At 30.8% G+C, this 18042-nt stretch overlaps 1 protein-coding gene across 1 annotated transcript in view; it reads right to left on the bottom strand.

Annotated features, from left to right (window-relative positions):
* Nucleotides 1-18042, bottom strand: part of LOC107444771 (glutamate receptor ionotropic, kainate 2-like) — a 106944-nt gene that overhangs the window by 44394 nt on the left and 44508 nt on the right. The window contains exons 3-4 of the mRNA XM_071186014.1: nucleotides 11493-11744; nucleotides 6838-7016 (exon numbers count right to left, since the gene is read on the bottom strand). Of these exons, the coding sequence (XP_071042115.1) occupies nucleotides 6838-7016; nucleotides 11493-11744 (431 nt within the window). The remainder of the gene's footprint in view (nucleotides 1-6837; nucleotides 7017-11492; nucleotides 11745-18042) is intronic.

Genomic DNA, 18042 nt, shown 5'->3' with positions numbered 1-18042 from the left:
GGTTTGTGGTTGTGTGACGTGGGCGACGCTGCTCCACCGCCGTGGCTTCGCCACAGGTGCCTACTGGGTAACGAGAAGAGAGTAGCAGTTCTGGCATTCCTGTGGCCAATGGGACAACCCCTAAGTGCCCGACATTAAAAAAAATAATAATGACATTAAATGTGATGGCATGTCTTCGGATCATCCCCAGGGATGTTTCCCAGACCGTCGCCAATAGCCCATTGCTCAGCTCTAGTGCGACGTAATTGAACAACTTTAACGATTGAACTCTAAACAAGATATATAAATATATATAGGGAGAGTGTGAACTAATCGTAGGAATTGAATAAACTTTATTTGACGTCTCTGTTGGTAAATTGGGGATTTGTTCACGATTATAATCGACAATTTGCAATAAAGAAAGCTTTTGCGTTTCATCATAAATAACACTAATTAAGAAGTTTTGATTTCGTTTCACTGTCCTTTCTGACGTATCTTTGACGTCTCGAATTTATGACTCAGCTTTTCGACGATTAGAATCATTGAACCATTCTCTAAATTTTCCTAGCCATTTAATGCCAACTCAAACAAAAAGTTTCGACCCATTGAAAGATTACAGCTTTTTACCGTGGTAAAGTATAAGAAAAGTTGAAATCCCCTTTCACTTTCAAAATCTTTAACTAGCGGAATTCAGAATAATCAGCAGTCTTTTCGAAAAAGAAAGTCTGTTTGAAAATATCGCGATCGGTTAACATACTCTTCCGTTAAGTACCATAAGTGCTTTTTCATCGTTTTATTATGCAACATATATCAAATTAGTGGATCATGACTTATTCAATCATGCTGTAGTTTAAGATCATATGGAACATCATCCGCAGCAAACGAAGGATAGCATATAGCACAGTTGTATTATGCTTCTAGTTTACGTTCTTTATTATACCCTGCTTAAGCAATGAAAGCAACAATATTTGCAGGATACAAAATGGACAGAATCCATCAAGCGCTCTTCGGTTTTATAAAGTATATTCCTCTTTCAACTGCCTCACCCAGAAGTGTCAACATCAATTAAGTTCCGCAAATCAGCAAGAGGAATCAAGCTCCTTCGTTTGTGAATAGAAAGTTTTCTTTTCTAGGAATGCATATAATGTTCCTTAGTTTCAAACTCATGTCTTTGATTTCTAGGGTCTTAAATAAAACTTGTGTGTTAATAGTTGACAGAATAAAACCTTTGAATTCAATGAAATTAATGTGTATTCGAAACCTGGTGTTGCATTAAACAATTCGCTGTGAACTGAAGTCTTATTCTTCTAACTGATTCTTATAATTACTTGATGTCAGCACTCAAGTATGAGGAACTTTGTCACGAAGAGTTTTTTAAATAAACTGAGTACTTATGCCGATGATTTTCTAACTTCTTTATCTGCTAACTGCATTTATTAACAGCACTTTAAGCAGAATCTTATGTATCAAGTGGTTCCATAAAATTTGTAATGCAGAAATCCTCAGAGAAGCAAAACAAAAGCCGTTTGAATTAGTAATTAAAATGCGAATGGGAAACGGATTAATCATGTTCTACTCAAATTTGAAATAAAACTAGCTTTTGATTGGAACCCTCGGGGCAGTAGAGAAAGAGGAGGATCTAAAAATACTTTGAACAGAATGATTGCAAGTGAATTGTAAGCAAAAGGAAAGACATGGAGAGAGGCAAATATCTGACCACAAATAGAGTAAGATGGAAAGATATGATAAAAGCCCTATGCTCCGATTAGGGGTGAAGAGGAATATGTATGTAGGTACTAGGAGGCTTCGCCCCCAGCTCGCTGGCGCTCGCCAACCCCCGGAACTGCTTTCGCAGTTCATTTCGGATTGCTTCGCAATCCAATGCTCGCTTTGCTCGCTCATTGGATACGTTCTTAATGTCTAGCTTTTGTATACTTTTTGGAACACTGAAGTTCCGAAAACTTTTCACTGTAGAAAATTCTAAACCTGTGCATTTCAATATTAATTTGAAATTTAAAACAGATCGCATATTTTTCTTAATCACACTATTCTAAATTTCAGTTGTTGAGAAAAGTAACTGTTGTAAGTTTTGTTTTAAAGTCTTTCCCACCATAGGGCTAAAACCATGTGGTGTAAAACAATATGAAATAGTACTGAACGCCGGATGTAAAGCATCGGCTTCGATGAAGATAATTTTGTGAGAATGTTTTTGATAATTCGGTGAGAATTCACCCGATTAGACATATGATACTACGTGCTCTTGCGCGCCGAAGCCTATCAATTAAAACGTATTAGCGTTTTATATAATATAGATTAGCCATATGATGCTTACTACGTGCTCTTGCGTGCCGAATCCTATCAATTAAAAATGAAAACTGTTGCCAACGCGAGAAAAGAAATATCATGGGTTTTATTGATACATACGTATTAGCGTTTTATATAATATAGATGGGCTTCTGATTGAAAGAGTTGCTTTTTCTACGGGAACTTTACCTTCTGTGAGAATTGCCTTTCGTTGACGAGTCAATTGGTTTAAATTCCTGGATTACTTTTTGAGGGAAACTGCTAATAAACCAGCAATGCTGGAAATGTAAACATCCGTTTTGAAGGTGGAAACAGACCAGTCGATAAGCTGTGAGGGGTGGTAGCCATAAATTATTCGCGATCCATTTTGTCTCCGAGTTCCACTCATTATCTTTTCGTCCCCCTATTAGAATGAAGATTCTCAATTTGCCCTTGTTGGCTGCTTACCAACTTTCAGCATTATAAGTGGACTATCAGTTACTCATATTTGCATTCATTTAGAGGGGAAAAATGAAAAACTGTCACAGTTACCTCGGTGACAAGGAAGCTCTAACATATAACGTAAGGAGTTTCTTCCAAATTTTACCTAAATTATACGCTAACTTAACGTAACAAAATTAAAACTAATTTCTAAACTCATTTCAATTAATTTATGTTGTATACATTTTGATGACGATTTCTTAAAGTGATAACTAAATTTAAAAATAATGATAATCTTACTGAAAATTTTATTAACAGTCATATAAGCACATAATAATTAATCACTTTCTTACTTTTATATAAACTTTCTTTTTGATACATTGTATAAAATTCGTAAAATAAAATTCAATACAGCAGGAGATTTTTTTAACTATACTTTTGGACAATTAATCAATATTTTAAGATATTTTTCTAAATTTTAAAGTTTAAATTTAGTGTTTCGTCATTTGTATATAAAATAAAAAAGAAACGACAAAACGTATAAAATATGAAACCGTAAATGCATGGCTATGTTTAAAATGAAATAACTTAGAAGATAAAATTTCATTTTTGATGCCTTTAAACTTTAAAAATCTAAATGATATTTTTAAAATATATAATAACAATTAGTTTTAATTTTTTTTTTTTTTGTAAATAAATTTTATTAATTGTTGCTTCTGATTTTTTTTTTTCATTTCATTATTTTAATTTAAAAAAATTTCAATTAAACAAGCTGTACCTTTTAGTAACGTGATGTTTAAAATCTTAGGATCTCAAACAAAAGGATAAATTCGGAATTCTTTAGCAACAAGATTTATTTCTTTTTATATGAGAACATGTACGGATAGTTTAGTAGTCACAAATGGCAACATCAAAGTATCTCTAAAAAGAATGAAATCATTTGGTGTTCCCATTTCGATGTTGTTCCTGAGGGGAAAAAATCTTCACTCTTATCTTTATGTCTTCCGAATCTACTATCTACTGGGTAAAAAAAGGGAAATGAAAGCTTTGAATGCGGTGGTTTTGTGCAAGATAGTTTTGTTCTTGGAAAAACTATCATGGAATGACTTATCTTATCTCAACATGCTATCCGCGTTTTGATAGCAGCATGTATATTTATAAAGCTTTTATATTTGCATAGAGATAGTCAGTCGTTGAATAAAAGTTACTTAGTAGCTTAGAGACTAAAAATACAAAATCTCTGACAAAAGCTAAAGGGTGTTTAAAAATTTAGCAAGCTTTTCTTATTTTACTCTTTTGCTTAAAAAATATTTAATATTTCTTTTGTATTTAATTATTTGGTTTTTATTTTGAATATTTCGCATTTTTATGCACCAAAATGAATAAAGTAAATTTTTTTACGTATACGTTTCTATTCAAGTATCACTAATGTTAAATAAATCTATTTCGATAAACACGTTCTTTAAGTGGCTTTCTGTCTAAAAGAAATTTAAAAGAAATATTTTAAATTATTTTAAAACGATTGATCGAAATAAGGTTTTTTTTCAACGAAAAGCATTATTGCTGAAAGCAAAAAGAAACTTTTCTCTTATTTTTGAGTTAACTATCAAAGTCTGCTATCAAAAGGATAAAAAAAAAGAAATGAAAACTTTGATTGTTAAGGTTTAGTGCAAAATTGTTTAGTTCATAAATACAATCATGCACGGTAAAAAAGTTTCTAGCAAAATTACCTTACTAAGTACTAGTAATATAACATTTCTGGTAAAAAATAAAAATTATTAGAGTTAATATAACCAAACTACGCGGTATTAAGCATTTTTGTTCATATGCTAGTGGTTTACTGGAAACCCAGGTTTTGAAAATTATAGTTTTAATTATCACACATTTAGTAAAAAATACAAAGCTGATGAATAAATTTAACCTACTAAATGGTTTTTATGCCATACTCTAAGGTATCATGATAAAATTACTAAAATTTATTCATATTTATTAAAATAATATTACATTTATCAAAATTTGTCCCTTATTATAAAATCATATTTTATTGTAGAGCTAAAAACACGGTAAATTTTATCATAATTTAGTAGCTTCGATCATACTTTATTTCTCAGTGTATTATACGCGTACATTAAAAGTTACTGCTTATCTGATCTAAAAAATTTTAATTTTCACTTTTCCAAACAAATCTTTTACAGATCTTAGTTTAACAGTGGCAATGTAAAAGTAGGGATGATTTTTAAACTGATGCAGTTCGCACGGATGAATATATTTGTAATAAAATATAGTAAATATGCAGTTGCATTTAAAATTGTTATATTAAGTATTTTAATTAAAACATGTGATGTTAATAAACTGAAATTTTAATGTGGTATTTCACCTTGCTTGGAAAACAATGAAGTTTTTCTCGTATAATATATAAATATCTTCAATACACGATATTTTTAACACATTGAATGCCATGGAAGTCACCGGTGACCGGCACTGAGTTTGCTCGTAGCGCCACGGTGACCGGTGAAACCAAGATTATTAGAAACACATAATTCGAGTAAATTTTTTATTTTTTAAAAAATTATCGTTACTAAAAAGGTTTGAAGAATTAATGCAATATAGAACACCCAAAAATAGTTTTATTTATACGCACAGAGAGGCCAACTTGTTCCGGGCAGCGAATAAATATTCTTACGTGGTAGTTTATTAATCGCGATTCTTGGTTTAATAAATCAATTTAGTATATTTTTATCCACCACTATTTCTAAACAATTCGTAGGCTTATATAATTCACCTTATATAAGTCATGCTGAACCTTTTAAAAAAATAGCAAAATCTGTTGATATTTGCAAATTTAGTTTGTAGTTATTTACCACCTGGCCAAACGGGCAAGCCATGTAAACTAAGCGTGGCATTCAACGTGTTAAGAAGGTCAGCATTCGAACCTAATATTTATGCTTGTCATATTTATAATAATGACTATTGCTTCAAATGTAGCAGCTAAACCTTTTAAAAAACTAGCAAAATCTGTTAATATTTGCAAATTTAGTTTGTAGTTATTTACCACCTGGCCAAACGGGCAAGCCATGTAAACTAAGCGTGGCATTCAACGTGTTAAGAAGGTCAGCATTCGAACCTAATATTTATGCTTGTCATATTTATAATAATGACTATTGTTGCAAATGTAACGCTAAACCTTTAAAGAAACTAGTAAAACCTATTGATATTTGCAAATTTAGTTTGTAGTTATTTACCACTTGGCCAGACGGGCAAGCCATGTAAAATTAGCGTGGCATTCAACGTGTTAATAAGGTCAGCATTCGATCCTAATATTTATGCTTGTCGTATTTATAATAATGACTATTGCTGCAAATGTAACAGCTAAACCTTTTAAAAAACAAGCAAAACCTATTGATATTTGCAAATTTAGTTTGTAGTTGTTTACCACTTGGCCAGACGGGCAAGCCATGTAAAATTAGCGTGGCATTCAACGTGCTAAGAGGGTCAGCATTCGATCTTAATATTTATGCTTGTCATATTTATAATAATGACTATTGCTGCAAATGTAGCAGCTAAACCTATTGATATTTGCAAATTTAGTTTGTAGTTATTTACCACTTGGCCAGACGGGCAAGCCATGTAAAATTAGCGTGGCATTCAACGTGTTAAGAAGGTCAGCATTCGATCCTAATATTTACGCTTGTCATATTTATAATAATGACTATTGCTGCAAATGTAGCAGCTAAACCTATTGATATTTGCAAATTTAGTTTGTAGTTATTTACCACTTGGCCAGACGGGCAAGCCATGTAAAATTAGCGTGGCATTCAACGTGTTAAGAAGGTCAGCATTCGATCCTAATATTTAGGCTTGTCATATTTAGGCTTGTCATATTTATAATAATATGACAAGCATATTGCTCGTCATATTTATAATATATGACAATATTTAGGCTTGTCATATTTATAATAATGACTATTGCTGCAAATGTAACAGATATTTATATACTGATTAAAATTAACTTTAGAAATTTATATTTACTTCTTAGTAAAAAGCTTTTAATAAATTTATTAGAATCATAAGTGAGTTCGAATTCCATATATTTTCCTACTAGTTCAGCTTGAGATGAAGTAAAATGATACTTACATGCCTTAAAAGTGTATGCACGTTTTGTACATCTACGTCTACAACAAAGCTCTTGATGCCTTTTCTGCCTAGCTCTTTCAGCGTTTTCCGATAGTCTTTCTCCTCTTCGAATTGCCTGACTATAACACGTCTTTGTTTTATTACAGGATCCTTCAGCAATTCCTGCAGTCGAATTAAGGCTAGGAAAGAATTAATAAATCTTTTCTTTCGTTTCAGAGAAAAAAAACTAAGAATATTAACAAGACATGCAAATCAGTTCAAATCGAACAAAATGCAGAGATGAAATATTAAAAGGAATTAAATAATGAAGTAAAACAAAATTGACTTCTTTGATAAATATCTATTCTTATTTGGTTTAAAATTGTGATGAAATTGCAGGTTTTTTTTTGCATTGGCAGGAAATTACAAGTAATAACAATTTTTTTAAATTTTATTTTTGAAGTTTATTTTTAAAATAAATGATTAATGTTTAAAAATGTTTTTATATGATACTACTGAATCACTAATTTTTTTCACTTTATTGCATTAATATATTTATTCTGATAGCTGTTTAAATTAAACAAACTCATATATTATTTTAATATAATTTTTGTAATACTCTGTATAAAATAACTGTACTATGGGTGCATCATCCGGAAAATCCATTTTATCGTAATTTTTACAGTATTATATATTTAATTAGAGTGATTTAGTAATTTTACATTAATCAATTCTCTAAAAATTTCCATATACGAGATTTTCTGTCAGGTAAAAATAGATTTTACGGTAAAAAGTACCAGCATCCGGAACATATTACGGTAATGTTTACCGTAATTTGTTCCCGTTTACAGAAATTTTTATAGTGTATTATTGAATACAAAAACTATACTGATTACGAAATTACCGGTTGCTAAGGCACAATATAAACAAAAGAAGGACACAATAAAAATTTTCAAGAATTGCTTTTCACCCTGATTGAATTGATTCACGAAATGCGAAGCGAGCAATCATTAGGTTTCTTTTGAATACATTTATAAAGCATAGTCTGTAAAATTATTTATTTCCCATTATAAATGAAAAAAATTATTTGATTTTGAAATCATACGCCAATCTACTTTATATATTTTTTTCACTTCTATCTGACTACTGTAAACTAATTTTAGGGCAATAAGTTCAGCGGAAGAATCATATTTTACGTATAAATTCACGTTTTGTCCATGTTCTGACTCACTGCGCATGCCGAAACAACTTGCGATATGCATAGTCACGTGATATCGTTAGAAGAACTTATATGTTGAAAAGAACGGTTAAGACAAACTCATGCGGAAACTTCCTCCCAGATTTATCTTTCTCATTTCATGTTAAATAAATAATTGAAAAGAAACACGATCCGTCATTTCTAATAATTTATGAAAAGAATTTATCTTCTATTTATCTGTATTTCTGTACAACCGATATACAAGCATGATAAAAGTATAGTCAAGTGGACGGCAATGCTAAAAATATTAACACTATAATGTGTGGAAATGTAGTGAAAGCTCTTCACCTTTTCTTTTTTTAATTAAATAATTCAAAATAATTATAATCAAATTCTGACACCATGATATATAACATACTTAAACAAAATAACAAAAAATAATGCGCATTATCAACGAATTTTAATATAAGTATACAAAACTAAATATCAATATAATTTGGCAAAGTAGAGCGTTGTTAAATTTCCTTCATTGTCGTGCTAGTTAAGAAAGAAAAATGTGAAAAATGCTTGATTTAGAATAATCTTTCTTGGAATATCTTCAACACTTTTAAAAATGGCTTATCAAATTACGGGGTATGCGCATTATCCGTAAAATCCCTTTTACCATCAAATCCATTTTTAAAGTAAAATAAAATACCGTAATTTTTACTGTAAAATTTATTTAATCAGAGTGATTCAGAGATTTTAAGATAGTTATTACTGCAAAAATTACGGTATATCAAAATTTTTGTTCTGTAACTAGTTCTGGTAAAAATGGATTTTACGGTAAAAAGCACCGGTACCCTCCGTGCATCATCCTTAAAACTATAATTCTATGGTAAAAACCATTTCCACTGTGAAGTACTTTACCGTATCTTTCACAGCAATAAATATTTAAGTACATTTGATTTAGTGAATAATATTAATTTTATTCATTATAATTAATTGTCCCGCAGTAGACTGATCGTTAAAACACAATTCCCAGCAGATTACTGAAGTCAAGCATCACTGGCTACGGTCAGTGTGTGGGTGGGTGACCACTTGGATCAGTCTGCGTAAGGACCGAGGGTGTGATGTATTGGTTCTCGTTACACTATTCTACCGTAAAGTGCTCGACTTCGCGCGCAGGTCCTCGGGCTACCGAAGCGGGGGTGCCATCCCCTCGGCAGAGGATCAAAATTGTGATGGCATGTCTTCGGATCATCCTCAGGGGTGTTTCCCAGACCGTCGCCAGTAGCCCATCGTGCAGCTCTAGTGCGACGTAAATTAACTACAACACCAACATTATAATTAATTAATTATCTTCAGTGATCAATACAATATAAAATATTAAAAAAACTTACGAAATATCTGATTTTTTGTTGAGTAAAATTTTACGGTAAAAATGGAATTAACGATAAAAAGTACCGGCACCCCGGGTATCTTTGCCATTTTTTGTAATTTGATGAATAATTTTTTACTGTTCAAAGGCTGCTTCGTATTCTAAGCAAAACAAAAATCATAAGAATTTCGATCCAATTTCAACCCAGAATCAATATAGCTGTTGTGTTAAGAAATATTTAAAAGAAACACATTTTTTTGCAGAACTCTTTTATAAATATGATTATAGTTAATCTCATTCTGGTTATGTTATTAATACTAGCGCATATCTAACAAGTAATCATCCAAGCTTTATAAACTGGAAACAAGACTGACAGCCATTAAGAATGACGTAAAGCTTCGGGAAATATGTTTTCCAATAGCTATGATGGTATTACTTTCACTTCAAAGGCTTCTAGAACTTTGCTATCAGCTAATTAAAAGTGACATGTTACTGACGGTAAATCACTCCCATGTTTCATGTTTACGCTTGAAATGAGTGATATTAAATTCTTTTGGGTGCTTTTAGTACAACGTCTTTTCAAGTTGAATTTATGAAAGTCATAACTATGCTATCCCGCCATTTCGGTTGAAGAAATTTCGTCCAAACGTTTATTCTATGTAAAGAATTTTATAGCTTCGGAATACTTTTAACATTCTGGAAAGCATTTTTGGAACACAACTTTACTTGCGTTAAGTGAGAGATTTGGAAGGGGACCAAGTTTGTGGAACAAAAAGAACTTCGTGAAAGTATGCACATTGTTAAAATTTATAGAGGGTTACGTAATGGGTATAAGGGACAAGGCTTAGAAGTGCATTAATGCTAAAATATTTGTTATTTTTTAAAAAAATAATATTTACTGGTCGAAAGGAGATATCAATCTAAAAGCTAAATATGAGGGTGTTTTTCTATTATGAATAGAATATCATTCATATATACTTTAAATAACAAGACTATTGCTTAGTGCAAGCATTACTTGACAATTTGCTTCATTTTAAAAAGTGAAGAAAAATACATAAAAATTGAGGGCAAATTATAAAATGCCAAACTTTAACAAAATCAAAAACTGAGAAAGAATGTAGTTTTGAAGAAATTCGTGTTAAACTACGAATACTGATTATAAATTGCACATATCCTTTTAATTACAAAACTAACTTACTCAAAGATATGATATTGAACTATCGAAATTAGTCAAATAGTTCTTTTCACATTTTTAACAGTTATTTATAAAATAGATGTTTTGCTTTTATCATTAGTTATAATTATAAAACTATTTGCACATTGTTAATTCATTTTTATCTCTTCTAATGTAGATATAAAAATAATAATTAATGGTAACTAGCAGGAAAAATAAAAAAAAAATCTTATTGCACTAATTTTAATTAAAAAATTTATGCCTTACTTTATAATCAATCCTGCTGTTTAATGAATAGGTATTACTTAATTTGTGTTAAAAATGAAAGTAGAAAAACATAGCGAACAATACTTCAAGATTTCCAACGTTTCTTTCTTTTTATTTTCAAATTTATGCTACTTTAGTAATTAGAGCCTCTAATGTTTAAACCTAAAATTAAAGCCTCTAATATTTTAGTTTCGTGAAGGAAAAATTGTTCAGAGATAGTGAACCTAATCAAAAATTCTAAAACAAATTAAGCTATTGCAAAACTTTTTATCAGAACTTACAATTTTACCTGATTTTTAACATGCCTGTTTAAACTATTTATTAGAAATTGTGAACAAATTTCCTTTAAATCTAGTTTATTAAAATATTAGATATTACCTTGCAACCACTGGGAAAAAAGATTTCTGAAACTACGGAATTTCCGAAGCAGTTCTGGCTTACACTACTCTAGCGTTTTAACCAATTAAATTACTGCTAAAGCCAATTTTATTTTCATCTCCAAATATTCGCTTGGATAAATCAAGTAAATTAAGAGTATGACTTATAGTGTACAGCTATAATCTAGATATAGTTATTGTAAGTTTTTAAAAGTTTTTCTTTTATTTAAATTTAAAAAAATCTAATTTACTAGACACATTTTTTATCTTAACAACAATATATATATTATCTGTATTTACCATCATTATGTTCATATAAAATGGCAAACTGTTTCCACTGCTTCTCAGTGACGTAGGCCAAGTAAGCTAAGCCTAATGCACTGGGATGTGGATAAAGATTCACTGTATGCTGACTGGGCTTTGTTCTATAATCCCATCTAGTTTGTATATGTGGTACTTCAAGTGCCGCACATGTAGATTGTACTGCACTACTAGATTCTGTAGATTGTGGGCCGAAGACAGCTGCCATGCCTCCTCCCAATAGCTCACATACTGAAAAATATAGAAACATTTTTATGATAATATTCATAAATTGTTTTCATTAACAGATTAATTAAACAAGCATATATATATACAGCATAATAAATAAATACAAAAAGCACGAAGAAAATTAAGAAAAACAAAAAAAACATTAGGTTTTATTTACGTGATATTTTTACTTATTGTCTTCCATTTTATTTGTTGCAATTTTTTCGTAAAATTTTTTGAGTGCTTCTCTCTCTATTGTACTGATATATTTTGCTTTGGCTATATTGATACAATATTAGAAAGGACTCTTTTTTGTGGATATAATCGTGTGAGCTGATGAAAAGATTATATCTTTTATTTTCTGGATTTTTTTAAAAAATTTTGTCCTTTATTTCGGACTGATTTTTTTCATTTTTTTTAAATATTTTTTCCCGGTTTCTTGTTAATAATATTATTATTTTTCCTTTATTTATTTTTCCCCTTCTTTCAATGTTCTGTAATTCTTTCCTTGTTTTCTCTACATTTTGAACTTATACAGGGTGGTCCTAAAATATATGTCAAAAATGTAAAGGTAGGTAGAGGGGACTTAAATAAGCATATTTCGAATAAGATTGTATGGGCGGAAAAGCCGCCTTGAGACTGAGGACAGCGGCTTATAAAAACTTTGCTAGCTGGATTCCCACACGTATCTCAATCAGCATGCATCGTTTCACCAAAGTGGAGCTTGCCGACGTGCATTTCATGTATGGGGCTGCACAAGGAAACGAATTAACTGCTCAGAGGATGGACAGGGAGCGTCGGAAATCACCTGGACGCTATCTACGGCCAGCATTGGATAGGACGGGGTGGTCCAGTTCCCTGGCCACCGCGTTCTCCTGATTTAACCTACTTGGATTTTTTCTTTTGGAGTCATATTAAAAGCCTGGTGTACGAGAGTCCCATCAAGAAGATCTTGTTTCCCTCTTGTCTGTTTCTGCTTTACATGTGCTTCACATGCCTAACGTCTTTTCTAATGTACGCCGATCCATGCGCCGTCACTGTGAATCCTGTATCGTTGTTGGTGGCTGCTCTTTCGAGCACCTCTTGTAAACTGTTGATAAATTTTTATTTTCTTTTGTCTTTACTTGTCTTTTCAGTTTCCTCTGATTCATACTGCTTTACAAGCTAGTGCTTTAATGTGCCATTACCGCACACACATTCCTATCCGAAATGTGCTTATTTATGTCCCCTCTACATACCTTTACATTTTTGACGTATATTTTAGGACCACCCTGTATACATATATATATATATATATATATATCTATATATATATTTATATATTATAATTACGAGGTACATTTCGAAATAAAGTAAAATTATTCTACGATAAAAATGACTCCTTATAGTGCCTCAAAGTTCCGAAGATACGAAAAAATAAAGTCATTGTAAGTAAGAGTTTAAAATGAAAGAAGAAAAGCAGAAATTAAATTTACTGATAAATAAAAAAATCAATAAAAAATGGGTTTAAATTAGATTGACTAATCTAACGAATAACAAAAGTTTATAAATATATACAGTGGCGGCCAAAAGTGTGGAAATTTTTTGAAAGTTTCGTGTTTTTCAACTTTGTGTGCTTGTAGAATATATTAGTTTTCACTTAATATATCAAATTGATCAAATCGTTTATATATCAAATTGAAGGTAATTTAATGTAAAATGTAATCACAAAAACAGAACTAAAATATCTGTATTACAAAAAAAGTTATGCTCATTTTAGTGGAGCAAACAAACACAAATCGTTTTGAAAAAAGACGTGTTTTGTAATAAAAGGGTACTAGCCAATCACAAACACTGTTCTTAGGACCCATCAAATGTCTGTAACTATAGTTTAGGTTATTTGGATGGTAAAAGAGCAGCGTGGATGGAAATATTTTGCGAAATGATGCATACTACTACAATTAAATAGAGTATTGCTGTTTTTGAATATTTAAAGTCCTTTTTTTTATTAAACTAATTTTAAACAATGTCATCCACAAAAAGAACCAATTGGACATCTACAAAAAGAAGCCGAATTGTCATATTGAGAGAAAATGGCCTCTTTTATGATGAAATTGAAAGACAAGTTGGTGGTTCAGTGACTTGTTTTTGTGTGCGAAAGTTCTGTTTACGTTATGAAAAAACGAAATCAGTGGAAAATAAAGCCAAACCAGGCCGAAAAATATGCACAAGTGCTACTGCCGATAGAAAAATTAAACGGCTATGCTTTCAAGATAGAAAAATTTCATCAGATGCCATTAGATGTGAAATGAATGCAGTGGGTATTGCAGTGAGTTCAAGAACAATAAGAAAAAGGTTATCAGGATTTGGACTACGAGCTAGAATTCCAAGGAAAAACCATATTTAAATCAAAAGCAACGCGAAAAACGAGCTAAGTGGGCAAAAGAACACATTAAATGGTCAGAAAATCAATGGAAGCAAGTAATCGGGAGCGATGAGAGTAAAATATCGCTCTTTGGTAGTGATGGTAGAAAATACGTGAGACGTAGAGTAGGTGAATAACTTCATCCTGATTGCATTGAAGTAACTACAAAAAGCCCAACAAATGTCATGATTTGGGCATGTATGTCTGCAGATGGTGTGGGCCAAATTCAAGTGATTGATGGCATCCTGAATGCTAAAAAATACATCGAAACTGTCCTGAAACCAAAATTGATACCTTCCATCAGAGATCTCTTCCCCAATAACGCACCATTTATTTTTGAGCAGGATTCAGCTCCATACCACACATCAAAAGTATGCAAAGCATGGTTTCAAAATAAAGGCATATATATATATTACCATGGCCAGGAGACAGCCCTGATTTCAATCCAATTGAAATTTTGTGGCGACATTTGAAAATTCTCGTACGAAAAAAACGTCCATCCAATAAAAGACAACTTATTGAAGCTATAATTGATTCATGGCACCATGTGATTACGAAAGATGAACTCCAAACACACGTTCACTCGATGAAAAGACGCTGTGAAGCTGTCTTAAAAAATAAGAGTTATCCTATTAAGTATTGATTGTGTAAGTATCACTTTAAAAAAATGCTAATCTAAGATAGATCTTACTATTAGTTGCATAAATTTTTTTGTAATACAGATATTGTAATACTGTACTTATTGTTTAATTTTACATTAAATTACCTTCAATTTGATATCTAAACGTTTGTATTTAAGTGAAAGTTAATATATTCTACAAGCACACAAAGTTGAAAAACATGAAACTTTCAAAAAATATCCACACTTTTAACCACCTCTGTATATATATATATACAATAATTTCTCCCCATAAATTAACCATACCTTTAAATTTTCGCATATAAATATTTCCTCTTTCTTAAATTTTCTTTATTTCCACATTTTTTCCACATTGTTAAACATTTGTCGAAAAATAATGTGTTTAACTTTTTTTCTTTCTATATATACAATATATGAGAAATTGTTTTTAAAAAAATGACGTCTATTTATTATCTTGATATAGCTCAAAAGCCTGGATTTTTTTAAGCGTATGAACAAATTCTCTACTCTTCCCCTATACTTCTTTACCTTTCTATTATTTCCCTATAGAGTTTTTTCGAAACTTTTAAAAACTCAATGTTTTCACTTAAAACAATTCCTTCTTTTTAAACGAAACTGTCAATTTCTGCGTAGGAGAAAAGACTATGACATGTTCCAATATTTTTTTAAAGGTAGTATCTGTACCAAACAAGTTAGAATGGGTTCTTTTTCTCCTTTATTTTTCAGATGTATTTTTTTATCATTTCAGTTTTATCATTTTTATAAACGTTTGAAATTATTGACACCTTTGACAGAATAAAAAACTTTGTTTGCCTCGTCTGAAAAATCTACACAGCAAATTCTAAAAAAAAATTAAGTAAATAAAAAAGTTGGCACATTTTTTAAACAAAAATTTTTCGGATACATAAATTTTCAAATGTTCATTATTTTGGGCATGTTAGATATGATTGATGGTTTAGGGATGGATTAAGGATTAGAAGTTAGTTGTTAAGAAGTTATTAAAGTTGTTAGTTGTCATCAGTTGTTAGAAAAATCTTGTATCATGAGTTGTGAAGCCTTAACAACTTTTTTTGGAGTAAAAATCTATAGTTTTATTCTTATTTTAATTATTTTGTTTCTCTTTTCTTGCATCATGTGGCATTTCGGAATCAGTTATACCTTTTACGCAAGCGAAATATTCTAACAGGAATGTTCTAAATCTAACGTAACAATTAACATATATAAAAACGAAATGTCCTTTGGCAAAATTCCCATTTCTACGGTGGGGCGACAACCATAGACAAATCATTACGTGACTGGCAATCAACGTATCAATAACGAAAAATGTTCCAAAAAAATTAAACTTACTATCAAATAACGTTCACTTTTCGAAAAACTTTATTATATTTGTTTGTTTATGCTAAAAAAAACTTTTATGTATATTCATAAAAAAATTCAGAGCAATTAAGTAATTATCTTTTAATCTTCGAAACGTTTTACGAAAATACTACAAATTAATTGCTTCATGTTATTTTTTTGAAAAAAAAATTTTATTCATAAAAATAAGCCTATTTTATGAACAATGTGTCTTAAATTCTGATATACACGGAATTTAAAATAAATTAATTTCACAAAATTAAAAATTAATTAAATTTTTAAACTACACAATTTGGATGTAGAACTTCTTTTCATGAAGAGTTCATGAATAATTAAAATGCATTTTCTTTAAGAAACAACTTTTTTTTTGTTCTTGGATGTTTTGCAAAATTTATCAATAATTACAAAAATTCTTCAATTCATAATCATAGAGCTTTCACTCACAAAAATGGAAATATAATCATGAAATTGATTTTTTTTAATCAGAAACTGAACTTTATTAATTATAAAAGGAACTACTTAACAATTGAGTTCCAAGATGTAGTTAATTAAATAATGCATGAAATAAAATTTAATCAATTTTTAGAGTAAGTATAATTGTTGGTGTTCATTTCTATTTGGCATTATTTGATAAAATATTTAATTAATTATATAACGCATCTCATATTTAAATCTCTCAACGCAGATAACGAAATAAAAATTATGACTCTTCCGTATTTTATTGAAACTATTGTTCATGGAAACATTTTTAAACATATATTTTTCTTCACAATGAAATTTTATACTTTCAAAAGAAAAGAAACAGCTGTTTTATAATTACTAAATTGATTTCTTTTAATTAGTAAAACTTTTGCCTCAATAGCTCGTAGTATGCCAGGAGGGTCATTGAGGTTGAGACTTCGCAATTTCATGACTAACGACCAAATAGAAGGAACGTTTATTTTCCAGAAAAGCTGGTATTTCTCAATCTGAAGCTGGGTGAACTTCATGCAGGCAATAAAAACCCAAACCCGGGAATCGAACCTTCACACCGACAGATCAGTGTCTATAGCAATGAAACATCGAGAATTATTTAATCATTAATCTGTTTTAAGGGAATAAAATTTACCTTTAAATTTTATAATCTATGCTCGAGAAATTAGCGATCTTAACTTCTGTCATATTGTCTTTTTTTCGTAATATCTCTGATCTAGTCCCGCAGTGGACTGATCGTTAAGACACGGTTCCCATCAGATCACCGAAGTCAAGCATCACTGGCTACGGTCAGAGTGCGGGTGGGTGACCACTTGGATCAGTCTGCGTAGGGACCGAGGGTGTGAGGTATTGGTCCTCGTTAAACAGTACTACTGTAAAGTGATCGACTTCGCGTGCAGGTCGTCGGGCTACCGAAGCGGGGGTGCCATCCCCTCCGCAGAGGATCAAAATTGTGATGGCATGTCTTCGGATCATCCTCCGGGATGTTTCCCAGACCGTCGCCATTAGCCCATTGTGCAGCTCTAGTGCGACGTAAATTAACAACAAGAACAAGTGATTTCAAAGAAAAGATTTGGAAATGGATAAAAAGAAAACTTGTACAAAATTTTGCTACTACTTTTTAACTCAATTGTTGCAGCTTTTATGTGTAATGAAATGACATGGCATTCAATTTCAAAATTTATTTTTTAAAATGATTTTATAAACTTTATGTTTTAAGTTTGAAAATTTCATAAGTTTATAAAGTTCACCAAAATTAGTTTAAAAAAGAGATATGTAATAAATCAATTTGGCTAATGTAATTTATTTATAAGGTTGCCTATTCCCTTTTGTTTGTAATTGAAACATAGCAATTGCATTTTCTGAACTGAATGAACGCATTTAATGCAATTTTAAGTGCTTTAATGAAACTTTAAATGGAACATCCATGTCTGGAGATAAAAAAGTAC

This window comes from Parasteatoda tepidariorum, chromosome 9 (assembly GCF_043381705.1).
Source record: "Parasteatoda tepidariorum isolate YZ-2023 chromosome 9, CAS_Ptep_4.0, whole genome shotgun sequence".
Classification (NCBI taxonomy): Eukaryota; Metazoa; Arthropoda; class Arachnida; order Araneae; family Theridiidae; genus Parasteatoda; species Parasteatoda tepidariorum.
This window is presented reverse-complemented; position numbering and strand designations above follow the sequence as displayed.